Below are 19917 nucleotides of genomic sequence, written 5' to 3' on the forward strand. Positions count from 1 at the left end.
AGAGAGTATATATTTTTTTTGGATGAAATTATTGGTTTTTATAATAAATTAATAATTATATAAACATTTTTAATAATATTCCGTTATGAAATTGATTATAATGTATTTGTATAAAGAATACAAGCATACTATCATACTATTAAAAAAGTAAAAGAAATATCCCACGTCTCAAAATTTTATTTCCTACACTATAACAAAACTAAGTTGAATAAATAAATAGTGTTGTTGAATAAATAAATAGTGTTGTCCGTAAGGGATGGCCTGGTGGCTTTCCGAATTTACCCAATGCATATAAATTATTATTTTTATATTTAAAATATAATTTTTTTATACTTAATATAAAAAATATGTACATATATTCAAAAATACAGAATAAACAAATCCAATAATAATAATAAAACATATCTAAAGAGAGCATAATATAATACTCCTATAAAATTTGTTTGAATTATGTTTTAATTTATAGCACATTAATAAAATTTGAAAAAGTTATAAATATGGTAAGTAGCTAAGAGAACTGATTATTGCCTTATCCGTAATCTTACCGTTACTTAATTTTGGAAGTAATGTTACCGTTGTAATTAGGCGCGTGAAGTATTTATTCTAGTTATTCTTGCGCAGCACTCACACAACGAATTCCATAATAATTTCAAGAAATCAGAGAGAGAGATCAGAGCGTCTCAGAGGGAGAGGAAGAGAGGAGCGTCTCATCGCCGCCGTTTTTGGCCTGACTTCGAGAACTGCCTTGCCTAAGGTTGAATCGTCAATGGAGAAGAATTGTCTTCTGGAAGTGGCTCCATTGTCTTCTTTGGAAGAATTGCAATTCATCTGGAAGTGGTTCCATTTTTCTTCTGAAAGTTCCATTGGCTGCTCTTCTGCTCTTCTCAACCATTTTCTTTAATCAGATTCTAAGAATTTAGCACTATGGTTCAAAATTATGTTCTCTTTTGGATGGATTTAATGTGTTCTTGGTGGTCTGTCTCTGCATGTTTCTTGGATTCAATTATGTTTTTGCTATCATGAGAATTTCATCAAATTTGTGTGCTTGATTTCAATTCCATGCATATTTGATTATGTGTTATTTCCTACCCTACCCTACCTCACCTCACCTCACCTCACCTCACCTTTATATTCATTTCCATAGAGCTAATGCACGGCAACAACTTTGTTGTCTGGGTATTTCTTTTTCTCATTTATCCCTATGGTCTCCTTGTTGGAGGTTATGTTTCATATGTTGACTGTTGTTACTGGTTTACTATGTGGTGTTGCATTGCATCCGTGGATGATGTATTTATTGTGTCAATCGATTGTTACTGTAGAATGAGGATGAGAAGTTAGGTTTTGTTTCCCAATCTACTTGAATTAAAGCTATTCGTGCTTTATTCTTTTCTTTTCTTTTCTTTTTTTCAAAAAAAATTGCTATGAAATCGTTAACAGAGATCCCATTTATGTGCTTGATCTGAATTGAGTGTTTCTTGAATTAGGCTTTGGTGACTATTGTGATTGGAAGCAGCTCTTAAAGCATCAAAGGATTAACGGTTCGTTGTTCAACTTTCCGGCCACCACTGCTGCTGCTCTGATTCAATGCCCTGAAGATCATAAATTCTTTCAATACTTGGCTACTGTTGTCGACTCTTTTGATGGATGGGGTAAAAGCAGTGGGTAAGTTTCACTTGGACACCCCGTATTCTAATGTAACTAGTGATATCTCTTGGAAATGAAACTTTTGCAGGGTTTGAACACATTATCCCTCTGATTTTCGATTTAGATAATCTCTTTATAAGTTATGTTTGTGCTTGTTGAAAATATGTCAATGGTGCCGTGTGGTGGCTTTGACAGGACAAGATATACATGGATAATATAAAATCTAGTGTTGCTGTTATAAGGAAACTTTCTGAGAATTGGAATGAATTTTCTTTGCAACTCTCATCTCTTCAAGCCATTAAAGACACAGTCAAGAATTTCAGGAAGAAGGTCATCACCAAATTTATTTGTTCAATATTGAAGGCCTTGGTTAATTTGTATCTGATGAAAAATTTAGCCCACAAAACATCAATAAAATTTTGTTTCTTTTGTAATTTAGGGAACTGTTAATTTCATTCTGAGGATCCACTGGGCTGAAACTAATGAGAATTATCTTCTATAGGTAAGATCATCACTAGCACATCAATTGACCATTTTTCTGCTACTATCTGTGCATTGTGACATGTCTGGAACTTTACAGAGCTTCACATGTGAGAATATATGAAGAACTGGTTTTGAAGAAAATTCTTACATGGAAGAGAGAGTTTCTGAAGCAACAACTGTTGAACCAAAACATTCCTGACAAGAAATTATTTACAGAGGTGATATTTGTTTCAAGATTCATATATCAAATTTTAAGGGAATGACCTCCTCATTCCTTAACAAGCTGACTCTTTTAATGAAGTTTGACTCAAATTTTTCTTCGGAACTTGAAAGGTGGAACATGACTTGAGGAATTCCTACGGAAAACTCGATCGAGTTAGTCATGGACGAGGCATCGAATTATACAGTGTTGAAGAATTTCATATGCTAAAAACTGCATATAGGTGGAACCTCTTTCATAGGTGAAACTAATACTCAAGGCATGGTTTGAAGCTCTAATGGTGTGGCAGCACAGTTAGGTTGCTGCTAATGGTGGGAGTGTCGGAGAGAGAGAGAAAAAACATGGTGGAAAGATGCAGCAGGAAGAAGAAAGTTAGTCGTATGAATGGACGCGGCTATGGCGGTGGGAGAAGAAGACTCGACCACCCGGCGGAAAAGGTGACTCAATTTTGCGATGCGTCCACAAATATACTCCATTTTCGTATATTGTTTTGACCTTGGGAGTATGAATTGCTTTTTTCTGGTCGGCGATCAATCGATCCATGCTTATTTAACTTCTGAATTTCTTTAATTCATGAGTCAATTTCAACCAACTTCTTCAGTGCTCATCGTGCAATTGGAACATTATCTGCATCTGGACAGGAAATTCATTACGCTGGGCTCATCAGGGAGGGGGGCTATGGTGTGCTTCTTCGTTGCTTCAACAGATGAGCAAGAGAAAAAGGTAATGCACAAAGAGCAGCTTCTTAGTAGTGGGATTATCACTTTATCATGCTTCATATCTTCTGCAGTGGATTGGTAAAAGGATGAACGCCAAAAAAATCAAAAAGGGCACTGGCCACTAAAATGTGAATTCCGTGAGGTGAAATGTGAATCACAGTAATTACTATTCAGTAGGATGACATATATATATATATATATGTATACACAACGGTGCACTTCAAAAACCTCGAAAAGAATTCTCAGTAGAACAAAATTGCAGGAATAGTTTGGCCAGGATAATGACCAAGAGTTCAAGTAATTTAATCTGCCATTCTTTTCAGGAATGTATTTCTCATATTTCACTATATTGGTAATATTAACATATACATGTTTTTCGAATAGGCAATGGGAGAACTAGTAGAGCAGGTTTCGGAATTGTACCAGAGGAGCTAACTGAGGATAACTATGAATACTGGAAGGTATGTCTGAAGAATTACCTTGTTGGGCATGGACTCTGGGGAGTTGTCTCGGGGAAGGAGATCGAACCAGACAGGAACCAAAAACAGGAGCATGAGGAGTGGAAGAGGAAGAATGCACTGGCCTTGCATGCCATCAAGATGTCCTGTGGGCCGGCAATTTATTCCAAGTTTAAACAAGTGCGCATCTCTGCTCGTTATGCTTGGAATCACTTGGCCGAAAAAGTGAAAACACCACATACATTTCATCCTTCGGATCATGAGGATGAAAGCAGCTTGCATGAAGACATTGGTTAGTTTTCCATCATCATGTGTTTTCTTCTCTTCACATTGATATATTTTATTTATTTTAAGGCTTCGAATGTGTTCCTAGGCTAATTATCCACCTAATTAGGCTTGATTTGATTCATTCCACAACCTCAATGGTTATAGCTAGACTACCTGTTATCAGAAGAAAAAAAATTGTTGTAATTACTTTCTACTTGACTAGAAATTAACCGAGTTTTTGAAGAAAAAAAATTGTAAATTAAGTTGCTTTAGCTCAAGCTCAAGCTCTCAAGTATGTAGATCTTCACACTTAATTTTCTCTGTGCCTATTCTACAATATTAAATGTAAAACCTTTGTTTTCCTGGTCTTTTCTGGATAAGGAATGGCAGAGTACATTGGTTATGAAATCTTATACAAGGCCATTGAAGAAGGCAACTTGAAGGCAGTGCTAGATTTCCTTAAACACAACCCAGATGGAATGAGGGCAAGAATTTCTTCTCACAAAGACACAGCTCTTCACATTGCTCTTCTATCAGGACAGACAAGATTAGCTGAGGAATTAGTGAAGATGATGAATCCTGAGGACTTGGAACTAACGAATGAATATGGAGCCACTCCCCTCTCGTTAGCTGCTATCGATGGGGCTGATAAACTGGCTAAGCTAATGGTACATAAAAACAGACACTTGGTACAGATGGATAATGAACACGAAGATGGGCATCTTCCGGTTATTGTTGCTGCACAGTATGGACAAAAACATATGGTTCATTATCTCTACAAAGTTACCCCTAAAGAAGTGCTAAGTCCTGAGTATGGTGAGAATGGAGCTACACTGCTTAACTGCCTTATCACTGCTGAGATTTACGGTAAGTTAATCTGCATTCGATACAAATGCAATGTCTCAGTTCTAACTGTCTTTTGTTGTACTGCAGATGTAGCTTCAATGCTGTTAAAACGGTATCCAAGACTTGGTGTAACCCCAGATCATAGTGGCAATTACACCCTTAAAATACTGGCCCATAAACCGTCTGCATTCCCCAGTGCAACCAAACTTCTGTTCTGGGAAAAATGGATCTATACTTGTAAGTATATTGTTTGCATTACTCTCGTTGTTCATATGAAAGTGTAGATGGTTAATATACCTGGTCATATCCATAGTCAGAAATCTGTTAAATAGCCTAGTATTGTTCCATGTGCTTTTAGTCATTCGATTAAGTCCTATGACTTTATAGTTTCACTGAATGAATGTCACTTAAGTAGGTGTGCGGATACATTCGCCATGGGAAACTCAACGAGTATCCCATAGTGAGGAGCACAAGAATATTGAGAGATGGAAGAGTTGCAATGATCACTGCATTGAAATCAAGGAAGTGAGCGATGAGGAGAGCTCTGAAACGGCGCACATAGGCCAACGAATAAAGGCTCAAGGTATCATCTCGATTCCTTTTTCATGGATATCTTTTTGTAGAGCTTATTTTCCATTCATTTACCAAGTAATTATGCTTATGCAGTGCTGAGGCTGCTGCACATACTCGGATGGAGCATTTTGCGCTGCCTTGGTAACTATACTTTTAATGTACTTAAGTACATAATATAACAAAATTTAATTCGAATCTTCTCCCCATTTTATTTCGGGTGTAATAATATTGGGACTTGAGAGACAAACACTATAGAATATTACTCACATTTTGTGCTTCTTATGCTACATTATCACATTAATCTTAGTTTTCTTGAAATTACTTGGCTAAAGTTATTAAATTTCGACTATATTGTAAAGTTGCAGTAAATCTCTTGTACTCACATCGATTTTGTATTGACTCTAGTTCCAGAAATCAAGCGCATACACCACAGAAAGTTGATACACGACGAAGCAGTGAAGCTCCTAAGCTGCATTTTTAAGGAAATGAGGAAAATGAGCAAGTCCGAGCTTGAAAAGATGGATGTTGATAAGATCATTTATGACGCGATCAAGCATGGTATTGTTGAATTCATCATCGAAATGATCAAATACCAACCGGAGATCGTATGGAGAAAAGATAAAAAAGGGAGAACGATTTTCTCACATGCCATAGTTTTGAGACAAGAGAACATCTTCAGCCTCATATACAACCTGGGCACGAAGAAGAACATCATGGCCCGCCGACATGATCTTTTTGGAAATAACTATCTGCATTTAGCGGCGAAGTTGTCCCCTTCAAATCAACTCGAACGTGTCTCGGGAGCTGCCTTGCAGATGCAAAGAGAAATGCAGTGGTATAAGGTATGTTATCTCGATATTTCTTAATGTATCATCTTACATATTTTCTGATATGAAGTGCGCAAATCTGAACATTATTGTTGAAATGCAAAATCAAGTCTCACATAGGTAGATGTGAAGAAATTCTAACATCTTATAAGTTTCACATAAACTCCACCGAGCCCAAAAACAAATTTGTGTGAGCCCAAATCGAACAATATCATACTAGTGTTAGTTGGCCCAATCCATCTTCAGTTGGTCCCTAAAAGCTCGTATGTTTCGAGAAATGCTGCAAGTGGGGTATGCCGTAAATAGAGACGACGGGACTCGAATTTGAGACCGTCTCACCTAAAACCTCAAATTGTTCGAGAAATGCTGCAAGTGGGGTATGATGTAAATGGGGTGGTGGGACTAAGTTTGAGACCGTCTCACCTAAAAGCTCGAACTGTTCAAAAAATGTTGTAAGTGGAGTATGTCGCAAATAGGGACGGTGGAACTCGAATTTGAGACCGTCTCACCTAAAAGTTCGAACTGTTCGAGAAACGCAGCAAGTGCGGGGTATGCCGCAAATCAGGACAATGAGACTCAAATTTGAGACCGTCTCACCTAAAAAGCTCGAACTATTTGAGAAATGCAGCCATTAAGTTCGTCTACATTCGTTTACAGGAAGTGGAAAGCATCGTGCAGCCGAAGCTGAAAGAAGAGGCGAACGAGAACAACAAGACACCGAGCACGGTGTTCAGCGACGAGCACCGAGCCTTATTCAAAGACGCCGAGCGTTGGATGAAGAACACCGCTGGATCGAGCATGATCGTGGGCACGCTCATAGCAGCTGTCATGTTCACAACAGCTTTCACCGTCCCCGGCGGCAACGAGAACAGCTCCGGCCTGCCGACATTGCTGGGAAAAGAGCAGAGACCGTTCCTGTTCTTCATGGTCTCGAACGCCATCTCGATGTTCAGCTCGAGCACCTCCGTGCTGATGTTCCTGGGGATCCTGACGGCGAGGTACGCCGAGAAGGATTTCCTCAGGTCGTTGCCGACGAAACTGATATTTGGGCTGATATGCCTCTTCTTCTCGATTGTGACGATGATGGCCTCGTTTGGGTCGGCGCTGTTCCTGATTCTGCACAAGGAGGTCGAGTGGATCAGCGTGCCGATCATCGTGGTTTCGACCATTCCCATTGCGTTGTTCTCGATCCTGCAGTTTCCGATCTTGGTAGAGATGACCCACCGGACGTATGGATCCACCATCTTCAAGAAACCGAAGAAGCTGCTTCTTCGGTTCTCCGGCTGACTTCCTCCAACCGGCTGACGACGGTGGTGGTACGTGTCTGCCAGGTGTCGGTGATCTGGCGCACCCGTGTACTCCAGCGAGCTATGTAGCAAGCATTTCCAGTCCCCGTTGACTAAAAATGCAATAATTTTTTATTTAGTAGAATAAAATGATAAAAGTGTTCTAATCCGCGACACTAAAAAAACTCAATTAACCCTATGTGATTTAATCAAGTTAAGAAATCAATGTTAACAATTAACCAACGAATAGAAATAACACATTAATTCAAAATAACTAATATTTCGTCACAAGATAGGATAATATATAGTCAAATTACTGATATTAAAATATACTATTTCTATTTCTATTCAACATATTTAAATTGATATATAATTAGTACGATTTTGATAATTAATATGTCAACATTGAATATACAGCAATATTATAGGTGTAATTTCAAAATATTTTTAAAAAAATTATTACAGTTGACCTTCAAGTTTGAATTATAAAATTAAAAGCTATTACAATAATTTATTAAAATTGAATTGAATATACTATATAAAATATTCATTTATTTTAAATAATATCTTGATAGATTAAATTTATAATATACAAAACACATGTATGTGTATGAAGTTTTGATTAAGTTTTACTTCAAAAATTTTTTGAGACAAAAGGTTGGCTCATAATCGATTTTGCATGCCTCATAAATTATAGGCTACAGGATCCGTCCGACCTCAAAAATATTGGGTGAGCCAACCCAGAAAATCGGTATTGTTTTATAAAATATATATATATATATATGTATTTTTATTTTTCTAAAGTCATAGTATAATATAATATCATTTTAAAAAAAAAATAGGTATTAAATATCAAATATTTTAAATTGCAATGACATTAGTGCAGCTATTGCCATATTGTGAAAATTTGATAGTTGAGAGTTACTAATACATATGCTTGAAAGTTGTAACAAAAATCAATGAAGTTGACAAATATAAAATTATAAAAATATCAATTCAGGATGAGACCGAATTTGGAAAGAGTTTATGATCAAATCCTTGAATCCGATGAAGATTTAAAATTTTAAAATTCATAACATCCCATGACTATAATTTTATCAATGCCATTTATTTCATACAAATTAAATAATAATCATAATAATTTCATAAAATATGTATTAATAATTATTATTATTTAATAAAAAAAAAAAAAAACCGTTTTTGATAAATAATGGCAAGAGTTAAAAGTATCCATGTCCATATCTTAAAATATTTGTCTAAATGAATCATTGGACTTCAAGAACTCACTCTCTCTCTCTCTACCTTCCTTTACTCTCTCTCTTCCTTTTCTCTCTCACACACTCGCAGAGTTCTGCGGTGAATCGCTCCCCAAATCTCCGGCCGGCCGGCTATAAACTCATGAACATCCCACCGGAGTTATTCTCCGGCGGCGGCAACAGACCCTCCCCGAGAAAAGAGTTGCAAGGCCCCCGCCCCACCGCCCTAAAAGTCAACAAGGACTCCCACAAGATCCGGAAGCCGCCGCCGCACCCTCCGACGGAGCCGCCGCCGCGCCCCGCCGCCGACGACCGGCAGCCCGTCATAATCTACGCCGTTTCCCCCAAGGTCATCCACACCACCGTCACAGATTTCATGAATCTAGTCCAGCGCCTCACCGGAAACTCCGCCGACACCCAAGGGCAAGGAGGATCCGCCGCCGGCGACCTATCTCCGGCAGCTCGATTAGCTTCGATCGAGAAGCTGAGCCCTAACAAGGACCGCGAAATAACCGCCATGGATATAGCCGGCGGCGGCGGCGGCGGAGATTTGATCGGAGAGCTGTTGGATGATTCGCAGGTGGAATTTTCCGGCAGAGCATCGGGCGTACTCTCACCGGCGCCGGCGAGTCTGCCGCCTATATCGCCGGGATTCTTCTCTCCGGCGGGTGACCCGTTCATGACGGCGTACGGAAACATGTTCATCCCGAGCCCGTCGACGCTTTTCTCGGTGCCGATGGTGTCGCCGTCGCCGTCGTCGTCTTCCTCCTTCGATCTGTTCAATCCATTCTTTGACTTTTAAATTTTTTTTTTTCTTTTTTTTTTTTTTTTTTGAAAAAATTAATCTGAAATTAGATTTGCTGAATTTTCTACATAGAGGAAAGTGGGCATTGTGGAAATTTGGGATCCATAGGTGGGAACAAATTAATTATTATTTAATAAAAAAAATACCCATTAATTTGTTGGCTTCATTTTGTGGCTGTAGCTTTTAATTTGTTTTCTTAATTTTTAAATAAAAAATAGTAATGAGCTTTTTTATGGGACTAATTAAATTGTGTTAGGAAATTTATTGAATTTTTCTAGTAAATTTACACAAGTTTGTTTGGTTTTGTTTTCTCTAATTTGTTTTTATTAATTACTTATGAATGATTTAATTTTTTTTTTTAAATATTGTTATCATATATTTATTTTTTTATTCAAAATATTAATTAAATATTTATTTATATTATGGTAAATTATTATTATTATAATTCGAATTTTTTTTATTATTTTAGAAACATCAAAATACATTGGAACAAACCTAGAACTTTCTTTTTCTGATTATTGTTTCCTTCTGTTTTTATATACTTAATAGATAATGTATTATAGATTTTAAGATTTTACTTACTATTAAAAAGTTTTGATAGAATATTTTGTAATATGAAATAAGTATTTGGTGTTAAACTTTAGAAAATTATTATTAATATATAATAGCAAAACTTTAGAAAATAAGTATTTTAAAAGAGTTTTTATATGATTTGTTTTTTACTATTTACATGTAAAATTGACAGAGTTAGAGAATTTAAATTCATAATTTTACGATCATAAATTTATTCTCGTACCATTATATCATCTTTTTTAAAAACAAATGAGTCCTTATATATATGATTATGGATAATATTGTGGGTAGTGTTTGAAAGTAATATTTTTGTTGGAAAAAAATACTCCATTGGGTTGGCTATAATTATGTAAGTTGTCTTTCTTTTGTTTTGTTTTTTTTTTTTTTTTTTTTTTTTTTTTTTTTTTTTGTTCATTAAACTTGTGATCACAATTTTATTATTTCTACTTTAATAAATAATAAATAATTTACCACTATTTTTTTTCTCTATTTATCACATTAATTTTTGTCCATTTTTTAATAAATTTTCTATATAATCTCCTCTTTTAAAAAAAAATAAATTATATTTTTATTGAAAAAATATTCCAAATAAATAATGTTGATTTCAATTTAAAATTATACATGAAAAAACCTAAGTAATATTTTTATGGGATATATATATATATATATATATCACATGTTCAAACACAAAATAAATAAATAATACTGCAAACCTATACAAACCAACAAAGTCTGCAAACAAACATCAACTTAAAATTCAATAATATATATTCACAAAATCTGGAGTGTCAAAAATTCAAGAATTTGTGAAATTCCAAGATCCTGAAGATGAAGAAATGAATTGCATTGTGCAGAACAAGGGGCTGCGCTTAATCCTAATTCTGTCGTATATAATATGTATAAAAATATGCAATTTCCAGAAATTTTGAAAGAGGATAATAACTTGTAGGCAGACTCACAATTTTTTATCAAGCCTTGGTCATGGCAGAACTGCGATCTCCTCCAATGTAAGTCCCTACATTCTCTCCTCTAATGGCTTTAGCGATGTTGCCCGGTTTATTCAGGTTAAACACCACAACTGCATTACAGAAAGACAATGGGGGATCGAACTTATTCGTATAATATATAAACATATATATATTGATTGTATTTCACAGGCTTTGGAGGGATTTTCATGAAATGTCGACAACAGTCATGCTAATTATGGAGGATTGATGAAGAATCACCTGGAATGTTGTTCTCCTGGCACAGAGTAATGGCAGTCAAATCCATCACGGAGAGTTCCTTCGAAATGACGTCTTGGTAAGTTAGAGTATCGAGTAGGTGAGCATGAGGATTGCGCCTCGGATCGTCGTCATACACTCCATCAACATTTGTTGCCTTCAGCACAACCTCAGCATTAACTGAAAGCATGAAAAGTTTGGAGTATTCAAAACTACAATAATTCAAACTAGATAAAAATTTGACAACAGACATAGCATTATACGGTATGTTGAATATTAGCCCCTGCAAAACAAGTCGCGATAAAAAAGATACAGAAAACATAACACCAAAATACCAAAATTTTTTACAAGATTTTTCTGCGATAGAAATATATATTGATCTAATGTAAGCATTAATGTCAAAGAAAGAGACTCACTCTCAGCACACCGAAGCGCTGCAGCTGTGTCTGTGGTGAAGAAGGGATTCCCAGTTCCGGCTGCAAAAATAACAACCCTTCCTTTCTCTAGATGCCTTACAGCCCGTCTGCGTATGTACGGTTCGGCCACTTCTGACATGCGGAAAGCTGTCTGGACTCTAGTCGGGATGCCAATGCTTTCCATCGTCGATTGCAGAAATATTGCATTCATCACTGTTGCCAACATCCTTAACAATGAAACAGCTTAAAATCATTACCGTCTGAAACAGTTAAAACTTACACAATACAGAGCCATTAGTTCCATCGAAATAATTAAGATCAATCTTCACATGAAATTTTGGAATGACTGTTTAAAAGTAGAAAACGACGAAAATACTCCAAACTGGAAACTCCAAATGAAATCAAATTTCATAAGATCCTAACGCTTAGTTTTGCTACGGTTGCATATGATAAAATTGTTCTGCTGTATATTTAATAAAGTTTTTTCGTATTCTTGTATATTTCTCCAGCTACGTGCGGTCGGGCATATGAATCATGTGTCAACCACAGCAAATCGATAAATAAGAACAAAATATCACAGTAAGCACCGCAAACCAGCAAGATGCATAGCCCTAACATTTCACAATACCAAACTTACAAAGCAACGGAAATAAAGCACAAAAAAAGTTTCCATTAAAAAGAGAGAAAAAAAAGGGTACCCAATATAATCAGCAGAAGATCGATCAAGCTCGCTGCTACCTACCCAGGAGGCCCCCCTGAAGATATTCCCCCCACCAACTACAATAGCGACCTGAAACACTTATTAACACAGGTCAGATGCATATTTTGAATAGAATGACTACCAGATATTCTGAATGGGAAGAGGACAACCTCAATACCAAGCCGAGTAACAGATGCAACCTCTCTTGCAATGGCCATTGTTATCTGCACAGGCATCTTCATTATTTAACATAAGCAGTAAGCACAGAGGACTCAATAAATGAACTTCACAAAAAATGTAACCTTTGGATCGATGTTTTGTGTTTGATCTCCCGCAAGTGCTTCTCCACTTACTTTAAGCAATACTCTTTGCCATTTATACGATTTCTTTTGCGGGGTATTATCACTCATTGCAACACTAAATGGAGGCATAGACATAGAGGAGCGTATTGGTTGCCTACAAAGGAACAAGTGCGTCGTTACAACATTGTTAGAAAAATAAAAAATAAAAGGGAAAGCAATATATGAAACTCATGAAGAAAGACTCCGCATAAAGAAAGAGAACAAACCAATTATCAATGAAAAGTAGATTGTAGAAGAAATTTTCCGAATTTCCTAAAAGCAACTAGAAAATAGCATGAGCTGCAGATTCCTTGAAAAAATTCTTCATGCAACAAAAAACCTACACTTATCCACTACTTCCCCTAATTCAACATAACCAAGCTCAGTTCTTACCTCAAGGTTTTTATGAAATGAAACATTGAGACAGCATTCCCATTATTACTCTTAGCTTCTAACAGAAAAACCAAACTTAGTCAAGTGATAGTATATTCGAAGAGAGTTATCCATTGTAGTGATTTTTCGATTCATCCGCCTTGATCCTACTATCTAAACACTCTCTGATAATGTTTTCGTAATTGTAAGGTTACCCGAATATGTCCAAATAGTGATATTCTAACCTTTTGGTGTCAACAAATGGACTACATGCTATAGAGAAAGGCAGGCAAACGATATTACTAACAATTAGTGGGAAAGACAGAAATTTGTTCCTTATTTTTATTCTTTTGCATTTCTTAAGTTTATTTCAGCTAATTTGTGAAATGATGCAATGTCAAAAAAAAATAAAAATAAAAATAAAAATGCAGGGAATATCACACACAAATCGAATATAATCACAACAAAAGTTCCACCCACCATATTTCAGAGCAACAATCCGGCCACAAATATGAAAGCCTTTATAAGACAAACCTCAAATCGATGGAATCGGAATCGGAGAAGGAACCCATCTGAGGCGAGCGGCAGGAGATGGGCGTAGGACGAAGAGAGGTGTGAAATCCAAATCCCGCGACATTATTCCGAAAAGTAGCGTCGGTAATGATGGTGTTGGGGTTGGAGAAACAGAGCGAGTGGGAAGTTACGGCATTGAAGGAAGTTGAAAAACAGTTCATGGCGCCAGAAGAAGTTACTATTAATAATCACTCCTCGTCTTCCTCCTCCTCCCGCTGCTTCGAATCAATTCATGGGTATGAGTATGAAGTGCTTCCTTGTTTTCTTCAAATAAATGATATGGAGGCGAGGGTTTTGTTTTGGGTTCTATCCTCTCGGAAGCCTCTCTCTCTCTCTCTCGTTGGAATCTAAATTGGGTAAAGATAACACACACTACACTATATGGGTACAGACATTTCTGGCGGCCGATAAAATATCTGATGTCATGTTTGCATATCCACAAAATGAGGAAATGAAAAAAAATAAATCATAGAGGAATGAATAATTGGAGTTAGAAAATGAATCAGTGTTTCTCTCTCTCTCTCTTCACTAATATTCTCTCTATCCATATACTTGAGTTAGTATTTTTCTTTTTTTCTTTGTTTAGTAGTAAATTTTTCATGATACTCATTTTATTTCTTATAAGCTCGGACTAAATTGCATTAAATAAATATATATTATTATTTTAAATATGAACAATTTAATTATAATTAAATAAATTTTTTTGCAGTAGTGTGTGTTTTTTTGGTTGAATTTGAAAAAAATTAATTTAATTTTTATATTAAAATAATATTTGATGAAATATTTTGTGATTGAAAAAAATATATTCTTTCCGTCTCATTGAAAGGTTACCATTTTTTATTTTCGTCCGTCCCAAAACAAGGTTACCATTTTTTAATTCAGTAATTGTACTATCCACTTAACATAATAAATATCCTTTCAACTTACAATATATTACATAAATGTCATTACTTTTATAATACATCGTATTAACAGAGTATTTAATAGAGTATTTTTGTCCTTTTTCATTACAATCAAATATAATACTAATATTCAAAAAATTACTTGAAAAAAGCAAACATCACTCTCAGAATGAAGGAGTATATTTTTTTAAAAAGACAGTACAAAATAGTAAAATTTGGAGAAATTTTGGTAAAGAAACATACCCTTGAATATATCAAAGTTTGGCATACCCAAGTTTTCAGCATACTACAATTAGTTTGTTCACTTATTTTAAAATAAATTGATTTTTTCATCCATAGTATATATATATATATATATATATATTTATATTTTTTTAATACTAATATTTTTGAAAATTTGTTATATTAAAAAATACTAAATGAACAGAATATATATACATGATTTTCCGTATGACAACCATATTGTAAAAAGAGTTTGTTCAGTTACTTTTAATTTTCCAAAAATATTAAATTCAATGCTAATTTTGAATACCAACCCTATATCACATTCTTAAAAACCAAAGTCTCCAAGAAATGCAGCGCACTTGAATATAATGACAACTATGTACCAGTAAAATAAAATTCAACACTGAAGCAAATATCTATTAGAATGAGCAAACAAAAATCAAAGAAACCATAGATGGCAGCTAAAAGCTTAAACTTAACTCATAATAGTGTTTAGGAAATCCATTTTGTTTTGCTTCAAAATTAACAATACACTAATAAACTCTTCAAGAAAATTGAGGAATTTCACTGCATTGCGCTTCAAAATCATTAAGGTAACACAATAAGTTAAAAGCAAAGGATTACACAAACAAACACCAAAATCATGCTCGAGAAACAACAGTCTGATAAGCAAAGCATTGCTTGTACCTCTATATGTAAGGCAGGCAGGCAGGCAGGCATTCGCTTCATTCTTCGGATTTCTTCTTCTTCTTTTTGTCTTTCTTTTTAGCTGAAGTCTCATCGGCTTCCTCTGCGGCAGCTTCTTGCTTTTTCGCCTTCTTTTTCTTCTTCTTCTTTCCATCCACATCCGCATTTTCGTGTTCATCCTCCTCTGCGTGCTTTCTTTTTTTCTTCTTTCCCTGGTCGACATTCTCGGAGTCATCTGCTTCTGCATGCTTCTTTTTCTTCTTCTCTTTCTTTGCAATTGCTTCACCTTCAACTTCCACATCCTCATTTAAGCCTGCGGCATTGTCTTCTTGATCTTTTCTCTTCTTCTTTTTCTTGCTCTTTTTCTCTCCATCGGTCATAGGCACATCAGTGTCCACCTCCCCGGTCACTTGTGGCATGGATTCATTCTCATCTTTCTCGGTCAAAGACTCCGTTAGCCCCAGAATCGAGTCAGCTGCTGGATTGTACGTCTGCAGGAAAAGATAACAATTATTTAGCCAAAATACAAAAGAATAAAATTCCTCAAACCATTAAATAAACTGCTCTGTACCTTTGCTGGAGTAATTAGCCCCCCGGATCCTTTCTTCCTGTCCTTATCATATACTTCAATCTTGGGTTTGCCTTTAGCAGATCCAGCAGCATGACCAAGCTCTCTGCCTTCTAAGCTCCTTAAACGAGCTTCAAGCTGTATTTATGCAGTAAAGATGAGTGAGTAAATAGGGCCAAGTTTTATTAAATCGAATGATGCTTGTAATCATCTGAAATATAGTTTTTATATAATAAAATACCTTAAGCCTGTTTTCCAAACCCATGGAATTGTCGATATTGTCTCCAAGAGCATCACACCTAATTGCTAAAGCAGATTTTGCTGCAAGAGACCTAGATATTTTGCCCTTGTGCTTCGGTGCTGCTTGACCGATTAAAGATGCATGATAGATAAGTCCATATTTAGGAGTTGCATGCTTAGTTTTTAGTGCCCTGAACAGTGCCTTCTCCGCACCAAGTATCTGCACCGTACTTCCAGGCTGCTTAGCAAGATTGATTAAGCTGCCGCCATGGGCAATCAATCGAGCACCAACTAGTTCTCCAACAAGTGCAGTAAGATTTGGGGCAATTGTGTTCATCCTGCTCTTTAGGTAATCGTAAAGCTGAGCTCTGTATTCTGCAAGAGAGAGTACTTGGTTGCACAAATCTTTGATGTTTGTCAAGTCAAGGTCACTAACTTCAGTTCCCATGGAAATAACAGAGGCTTCTTTGAGTTCTGCTTCAACATCTTCAGGTAGAATCTGTGATCATTCAGGTGCAATTGTAAGGACCAAAAACAGGTACGCCCAGTGAAAAATGCATATAGTAAAGAGGGGGGAAATGGACAATAAAACAGTGGCACAAATAGTAATTTCCCAAAGCAGGCCTTTTGAAAAGAACAGAAGTAACAAGTAGCAACCACCTTTGCTGGCAGCCAGAACTTCAAATTTATGCTCTAAACAAGGGATTTATATTAGTTAGTACTGTAAGAAAAACTTTGACTTAGTTGCGGATTTCCATTGCCATAATTTCATAACAATGTCATGAGAACACATTCAAATTTTGTAAGCACACATTAAAATTTCTTGGTCATAGGTTACATGGTATATGTGATTTCCATGATAGTTGACAGAAAGGGATCATGGATTTCTCTACCTCAGAGAAGTCGAGCTTTGCAGCATTTGTTCGGTTACCCATCAACTTCACAGACTTGGCATAAAGGATATTATCTGTTACTATTTTTGCAAGCTCTGGAAAATGCCAACCATACCATTCCCTAACTCTCATTGCATATGTGTTCAGCTCTTTATCAAGGTCATCCAACAAGCTAATGGCTTGTATTATCATTGTATCAACCTACAGAAGCACCAAACAAAAGTTTGTTATCAGCTGAAACTAAATAATAACGGCAGTAAGTACACATTACATAAACGATAAATAGATACAGCTGTATAGCAGGCTTCGCAGCCACCACTTTAATGACAAGAGGATAATGCAAACTGAGATATTAATATCTGCAAATAGAAAAAATCTAATTCTGCTGTAATTTTGCAGTGTATGGCGTCAACTTCCAAGTATGGGTTGACTCCATATCAAGTTCCCCCCTATTTATTTCTAAGGAGTAATTAGACCGTTTCTGAATTTATCGTCACAAAACAAATAAAAAATACTGCTTCATAACTTCTAAGAATAGCATCTAAAAGGTCATTACAATTTGTTTACTTTTCAGTATAAAGGAAATTATCTGGGGAACATATGCGCCATTTTTCCTTATATATCATATTAGGTTAAGACTGATTCAATAACAAATTATAATATTTCTATCATATTATCAACTCCAGTCCTGTAATCGCACCCATACATGCTTGGGGAAAATTAATACATAACTGTTCTCAACATATATTACAACATACACTAGTGGCAACCCTAAATAAAGTGGAGATTTCAATCGCACAACCAACAATAATAAACTGCAAAGAGAGTCACCTTGTCAGGACTAAATTTCAGTTTATATCGTGACAAACTGTGGGACAAACCCAAGCTCATTGGAGCCAAATCTTGTGAAGCTAAACCAGATATAAGCTCAGTCAATTGACTTCTCACTCCTCTCATGAGTTCCATGACAGCATTGTTGTGGACACATTCAATTTTCTGTAAGTGAAACAATCAGAATGGAGAAAAAGATAAACAAGTCAAAACAAATAAATAATTGCCTTATTGCATGGATCTAGCTCACCAGCTTCTCTTTGATGGTGTTCCCAAGTTTGGAATCAGCTACAGCTAAAATGTCATCCTCACAATGGCTGCGCAAGAATTTCCGAAGGCCTTTGCTGGGCTTGCTATCTATCAACAATGTAGCAGCTGATAAAGCCTCAGCCGTGTTCTCAAACTTGGAAAAAGCTTTTAGCTTGACAACCTATGGTTAACATTGAAATACTATTAATTAATTTATTAAAATCCAGCAATTCAAAAACTTTTAAGCCCAACAATTCTTTTTTCTAATTCAAGTTTGCACTATTTATTTACAATATATTGAGAATCCCTAAAATCGTAATATGATCTACACTGCAGCAGATCTCAATATATGAAAAACATGAAAATCTACTTTATCTGCAGTTCTAGAAAAAGCCAAAACAAAGAAAAATAAAAATAATGCATATATTCTCAACCTAACAAAAATTCAATTCAGTTTAAGGATTGCAACTACAGCAAAAATTCAGAATCAAGACCTGTCTGGCAGATTCAGGAGTAGTGAACTCCTTCCCCAAATCCTGCAACATTAAATAATTGAAAAATCAGAAAATCTACATAACATCAACAAGCAGCACAGGCAAAAAAACGCCCTTCATAACAGAAATACATACATATACATACACACACGCGCATATATACAAACATGCATCATTAACGAAACAATTACCTCAACTTTAGAAAGTTTGCCTTCATCCAAAACTTTGAAAAGCGCGAACCCCGCGGGGGTTTCAAACAGTAGCAACATCCTCGCTCCAACTCAACCAAAAAGAAACTGATTTTCCACCGTCTCCCGAGCAAAAAAAGTACCTAACTCGTAAACAAAACCAAAAACTACCGTCAGCACGGATTGGCGACGACTGAAAGAGTTAACTGTGTTCAAAGAACGTTTATACTTCCAGCATTCTCAACATCACTAAAATCCTCATACAATACTTTATAGTGAGCAACAACACCACGCAACCGTACCTGGGATTACTCCGGCAGATTACAGTGCGGCGGAGCAATCGGCTGCCTCAAAATTAGGGTTTTAGAGGAAAGGGTTTAGACTTCCCAGCAGCATTTATAAGGCTAACTAACGGTGTAGATTTGCGCACGAGGATATAGTAGTAATTGCGCAATCGGCTGGAACCGCCGGTTCGATGGTTTTAAACCGGATGTTCCGGCTTGAACCGGTACCGCATTGAACCGAAATCGGAACCGGTTTACACTGTTCGGTTTTGGTTCCTGTTTCGGTTCGAATCGGCGGTTCGGCGGTTTTTTTTTTAATATATATATAAACCTGAGGGTGGTGGGTGAAAAAAAATGAAAAGAAGAGGAAAGAATAGGGACAGAAAGAGAGGAAGAAAAGTGCAGGCGGCGGCTGTGACCTGTGGTTGTCTTGTGATATTTCTGATTAGGGCAAAAATTTTGAATAGAGTGTAGATTTTATTTATTAATATATTTATAATTATTAAAAATATTCATTATTATAGTTTTTATAAAAACAAAAATAATATATTAATAATGATAACAAAAAATACATAACAATTATATAAAAAATGTAATATTATTTTTTATATTCATATTTTAAATTTTTAATCTTCTATTATATAATTATATTTAATTTAAATTATATATTTTTATCTAATATACTAATATCTTTTATAATAAATTTAATTTTTTACGGAATTTATTGTTTTAATTATTTTTTATTATGAATTATTAATTTAATCAACTATTATT

General features: G+C 35.7%; 4 protein-coding genes across 9 annotated transcripts; 2 read left to right on the plus strand and 2 right to left on the minus strand.

Moving 5' to 3' along the window:
- The first annotated feature begins 656 nt into the window (after positions 1-656).
- LOC127257830 (uncharacterized) lies at positions 657-7506 on the plus strand. 6 transcript variants are annotated; one of them, XM_051284311.1, is made up of 15 exons: positions 657-754; positions 1485-1662; positions 1840-1974; positions 2084-2146; positions 2225-2345; positions 2461-2784; positions 2989-3070; positions 3138-3363; positions 3451-3816; positions 4173-4658; positions 4725-4874; positions 5050-5220; positions 5304-5351; positions 5616-6052; positions 6695-7505. In XM_051284311.1, the coding sequence occupies exons 8-15, from the start codon at positions 3348-3350 to the stop codon at positions 7322-7324; spliced, it is 2304 nt and encodes a 767-aa protein (XP_051140268.1). In that variant the 5' UTR covers positions 657-754; positions 1485-1662; positions 1840-1974; positions 2084-2146; positions 2225-2345; positions 2461-2784; positions 2989-3070; positions 3138-3347; the 3' UTR covers positions 7325-7505. The 6 variants fall into 6 exon arrangements, with proteins under 6 accessions (XP_051140268.1, XP_051140271.1, XP_051140267.1 ...); XM_051284314.1 differs by having other exon boundaries at positions 657-1662; positions 4182-4658; positions 6695-7506; XM_051284310.1 differs by having other exon boundaries at positions 657-1662; positions 2949-3070.
- Positions 7507-8546: 1040 nt separating this feature from the next.
- On the plus strand, positions 8547-9550 carry LOC127258241 (protein MKS1-like). The gene has a single exon (XM_051285017.1). It carries the CDS (start codon positions 8584-8586, stop codon positions 9379-9381), a length of 798 nt encoding a protein of 265 aa, XP_051140974.1. The 5' UTR covers positions 8547-8583; the 3' UTR covers positions 9382-9550.
- A 1152-nt stretch (positions 9551-10702) lies between these two features.
- Positions 10703-13951, minus strand: LOC127258520 (uncharacterized). Its single transcript, XM_051285384.1, has 7 exons — positions 13544-13951; positions 12599-12752; positions 12467-12520; positions 12295-12386; positions 11597-11823; positions 11184-11360; positions 10703-11035 (listed from the first exon to the last, which is right to left on the minus strand). The coding sequence occupies exons 1-7, from the start codon at positions 13741-13743 to the stop codon at positions 10926-10928; spliced, it is 1014 nt and encodes a 337-aa protein (XP_051141341.1). The 5' UTR covers positions 13744-13951; the 3' UTR covers positions 10703-10925.
- Positions 13952-15164: 1213 nt separating this feature from the next.
- LOC127258249 (probable nucleolar protein 5-1) lies at positions 15165-19283 on the minus strand. Its single transcript, XM_051285029.1, has 9 exons — positions 19162-19283; positions 18863-19002; positions 18672-18713; positions 18179-18358; positions 17929-18093; positions 17098-17298; positions 16206-16703; positions 15968-16102; positions 15165-15887 (listed from the first exon to the last, which is right to left on the minus strand). The coding sequence occupies exons 2-9, from the start codon at positions 18938-18940 to the stop codon at positions 15435-15437; spliced, it is 1752 nt and encodes a 583-aa protein (XP_051140986.1). The 5' UTR covers positions 18941-19002; positions 19162-19283; the 3' UTR covers positions 15165-15434.
- Between the last annotated feature and the right edge of the window lie 634 nt (positions 19284-19917).

Source organism: Andrographis paniculata, unplaced genomic scaffold (genome assembly GCF_009805555.1).
Source record: "Andrographis paniculata isolate CXL003 unplaced genomic scaffold, ASM980555v1 Contig59END, whole genome shotgun sequence".
NCBI classification, from domain to species: Eukaryota; Viridiplantae; Streptophyta; class Magnoliopsida; order Lamiales; family Acanthaceae; genus Andrographis; species Andrographis paniculata.

Excerpts from the sequence above, each read along its gene's own strand:
- LOC127258241 (XM_051285017.1), top strand. The coding sequence starts at position 8,584 with ATGAATCATTGGACTTCAAGAACTCACTCTCTCTCTCTCTACCTTCCT.
- LOC127258249 (XM_051285029.1), bottom strand. The coding sequence starts at position 18,940 with ATGTTGCTACTGTTTGAAACCCCCGCGGGGTTCGCGCTTTTCAAAGTT. Across the intron at positions 18,714-18,862 it reads GCAAACTTTCTAAAGTTGAG|GATTTGGGGAAGGAGTTCAC; the intron begins GTAATTGTTTCG and ends TTAATGTTGCAG. Across the intron at positions 17,299-17,928 it reads TGAAATTTAGTCCTGACAAG|GTTGATACAATGATAATACA; the intron begins GTGACTCTCTTT and ends GTGCTTCTGTAG.
- LOC127258520 (XM_051285384.1), bottom strand. The coding sequence starts at position 13,743 with ATGAACTGTTTTTCAACTTCCTTCAATGCCGTAACTTCCCACTCGCTC. Across the intron at positions 11,824-12,294 it reads TCTTCTGCTGATTATATTGG|GATGTTGGCAACAGTGATGA; the intron begins GTACCCTTTTTT and ends TTCATTGTTAAG. Across the intron at positions 11,036-11,183 it reads CCAGGAGAACAACATTCCAG|TTGTGGTGTTTAACCTGAAT; the intron begins GTGATTCTTCAT and ends TCTGTAATGCAG.
- LOC127257830 (XM_051284310.1), top strand. Across the intron at positions 4,659-4,724 it reads TATCACTGCTGAGATTTACG|ATGTAGCTTCAATGCTGTTA; the intron begins GTAAGTTAATCT and ends GTTGTACTGCAG. Across the intron at positions 4,875-5,049 it reads GGAAAAATGGATCTATACTT|TAGGTGTGCGGATACATTCG; the intron begins GTAAGTATATTG and ends ATGTCACTTAAG.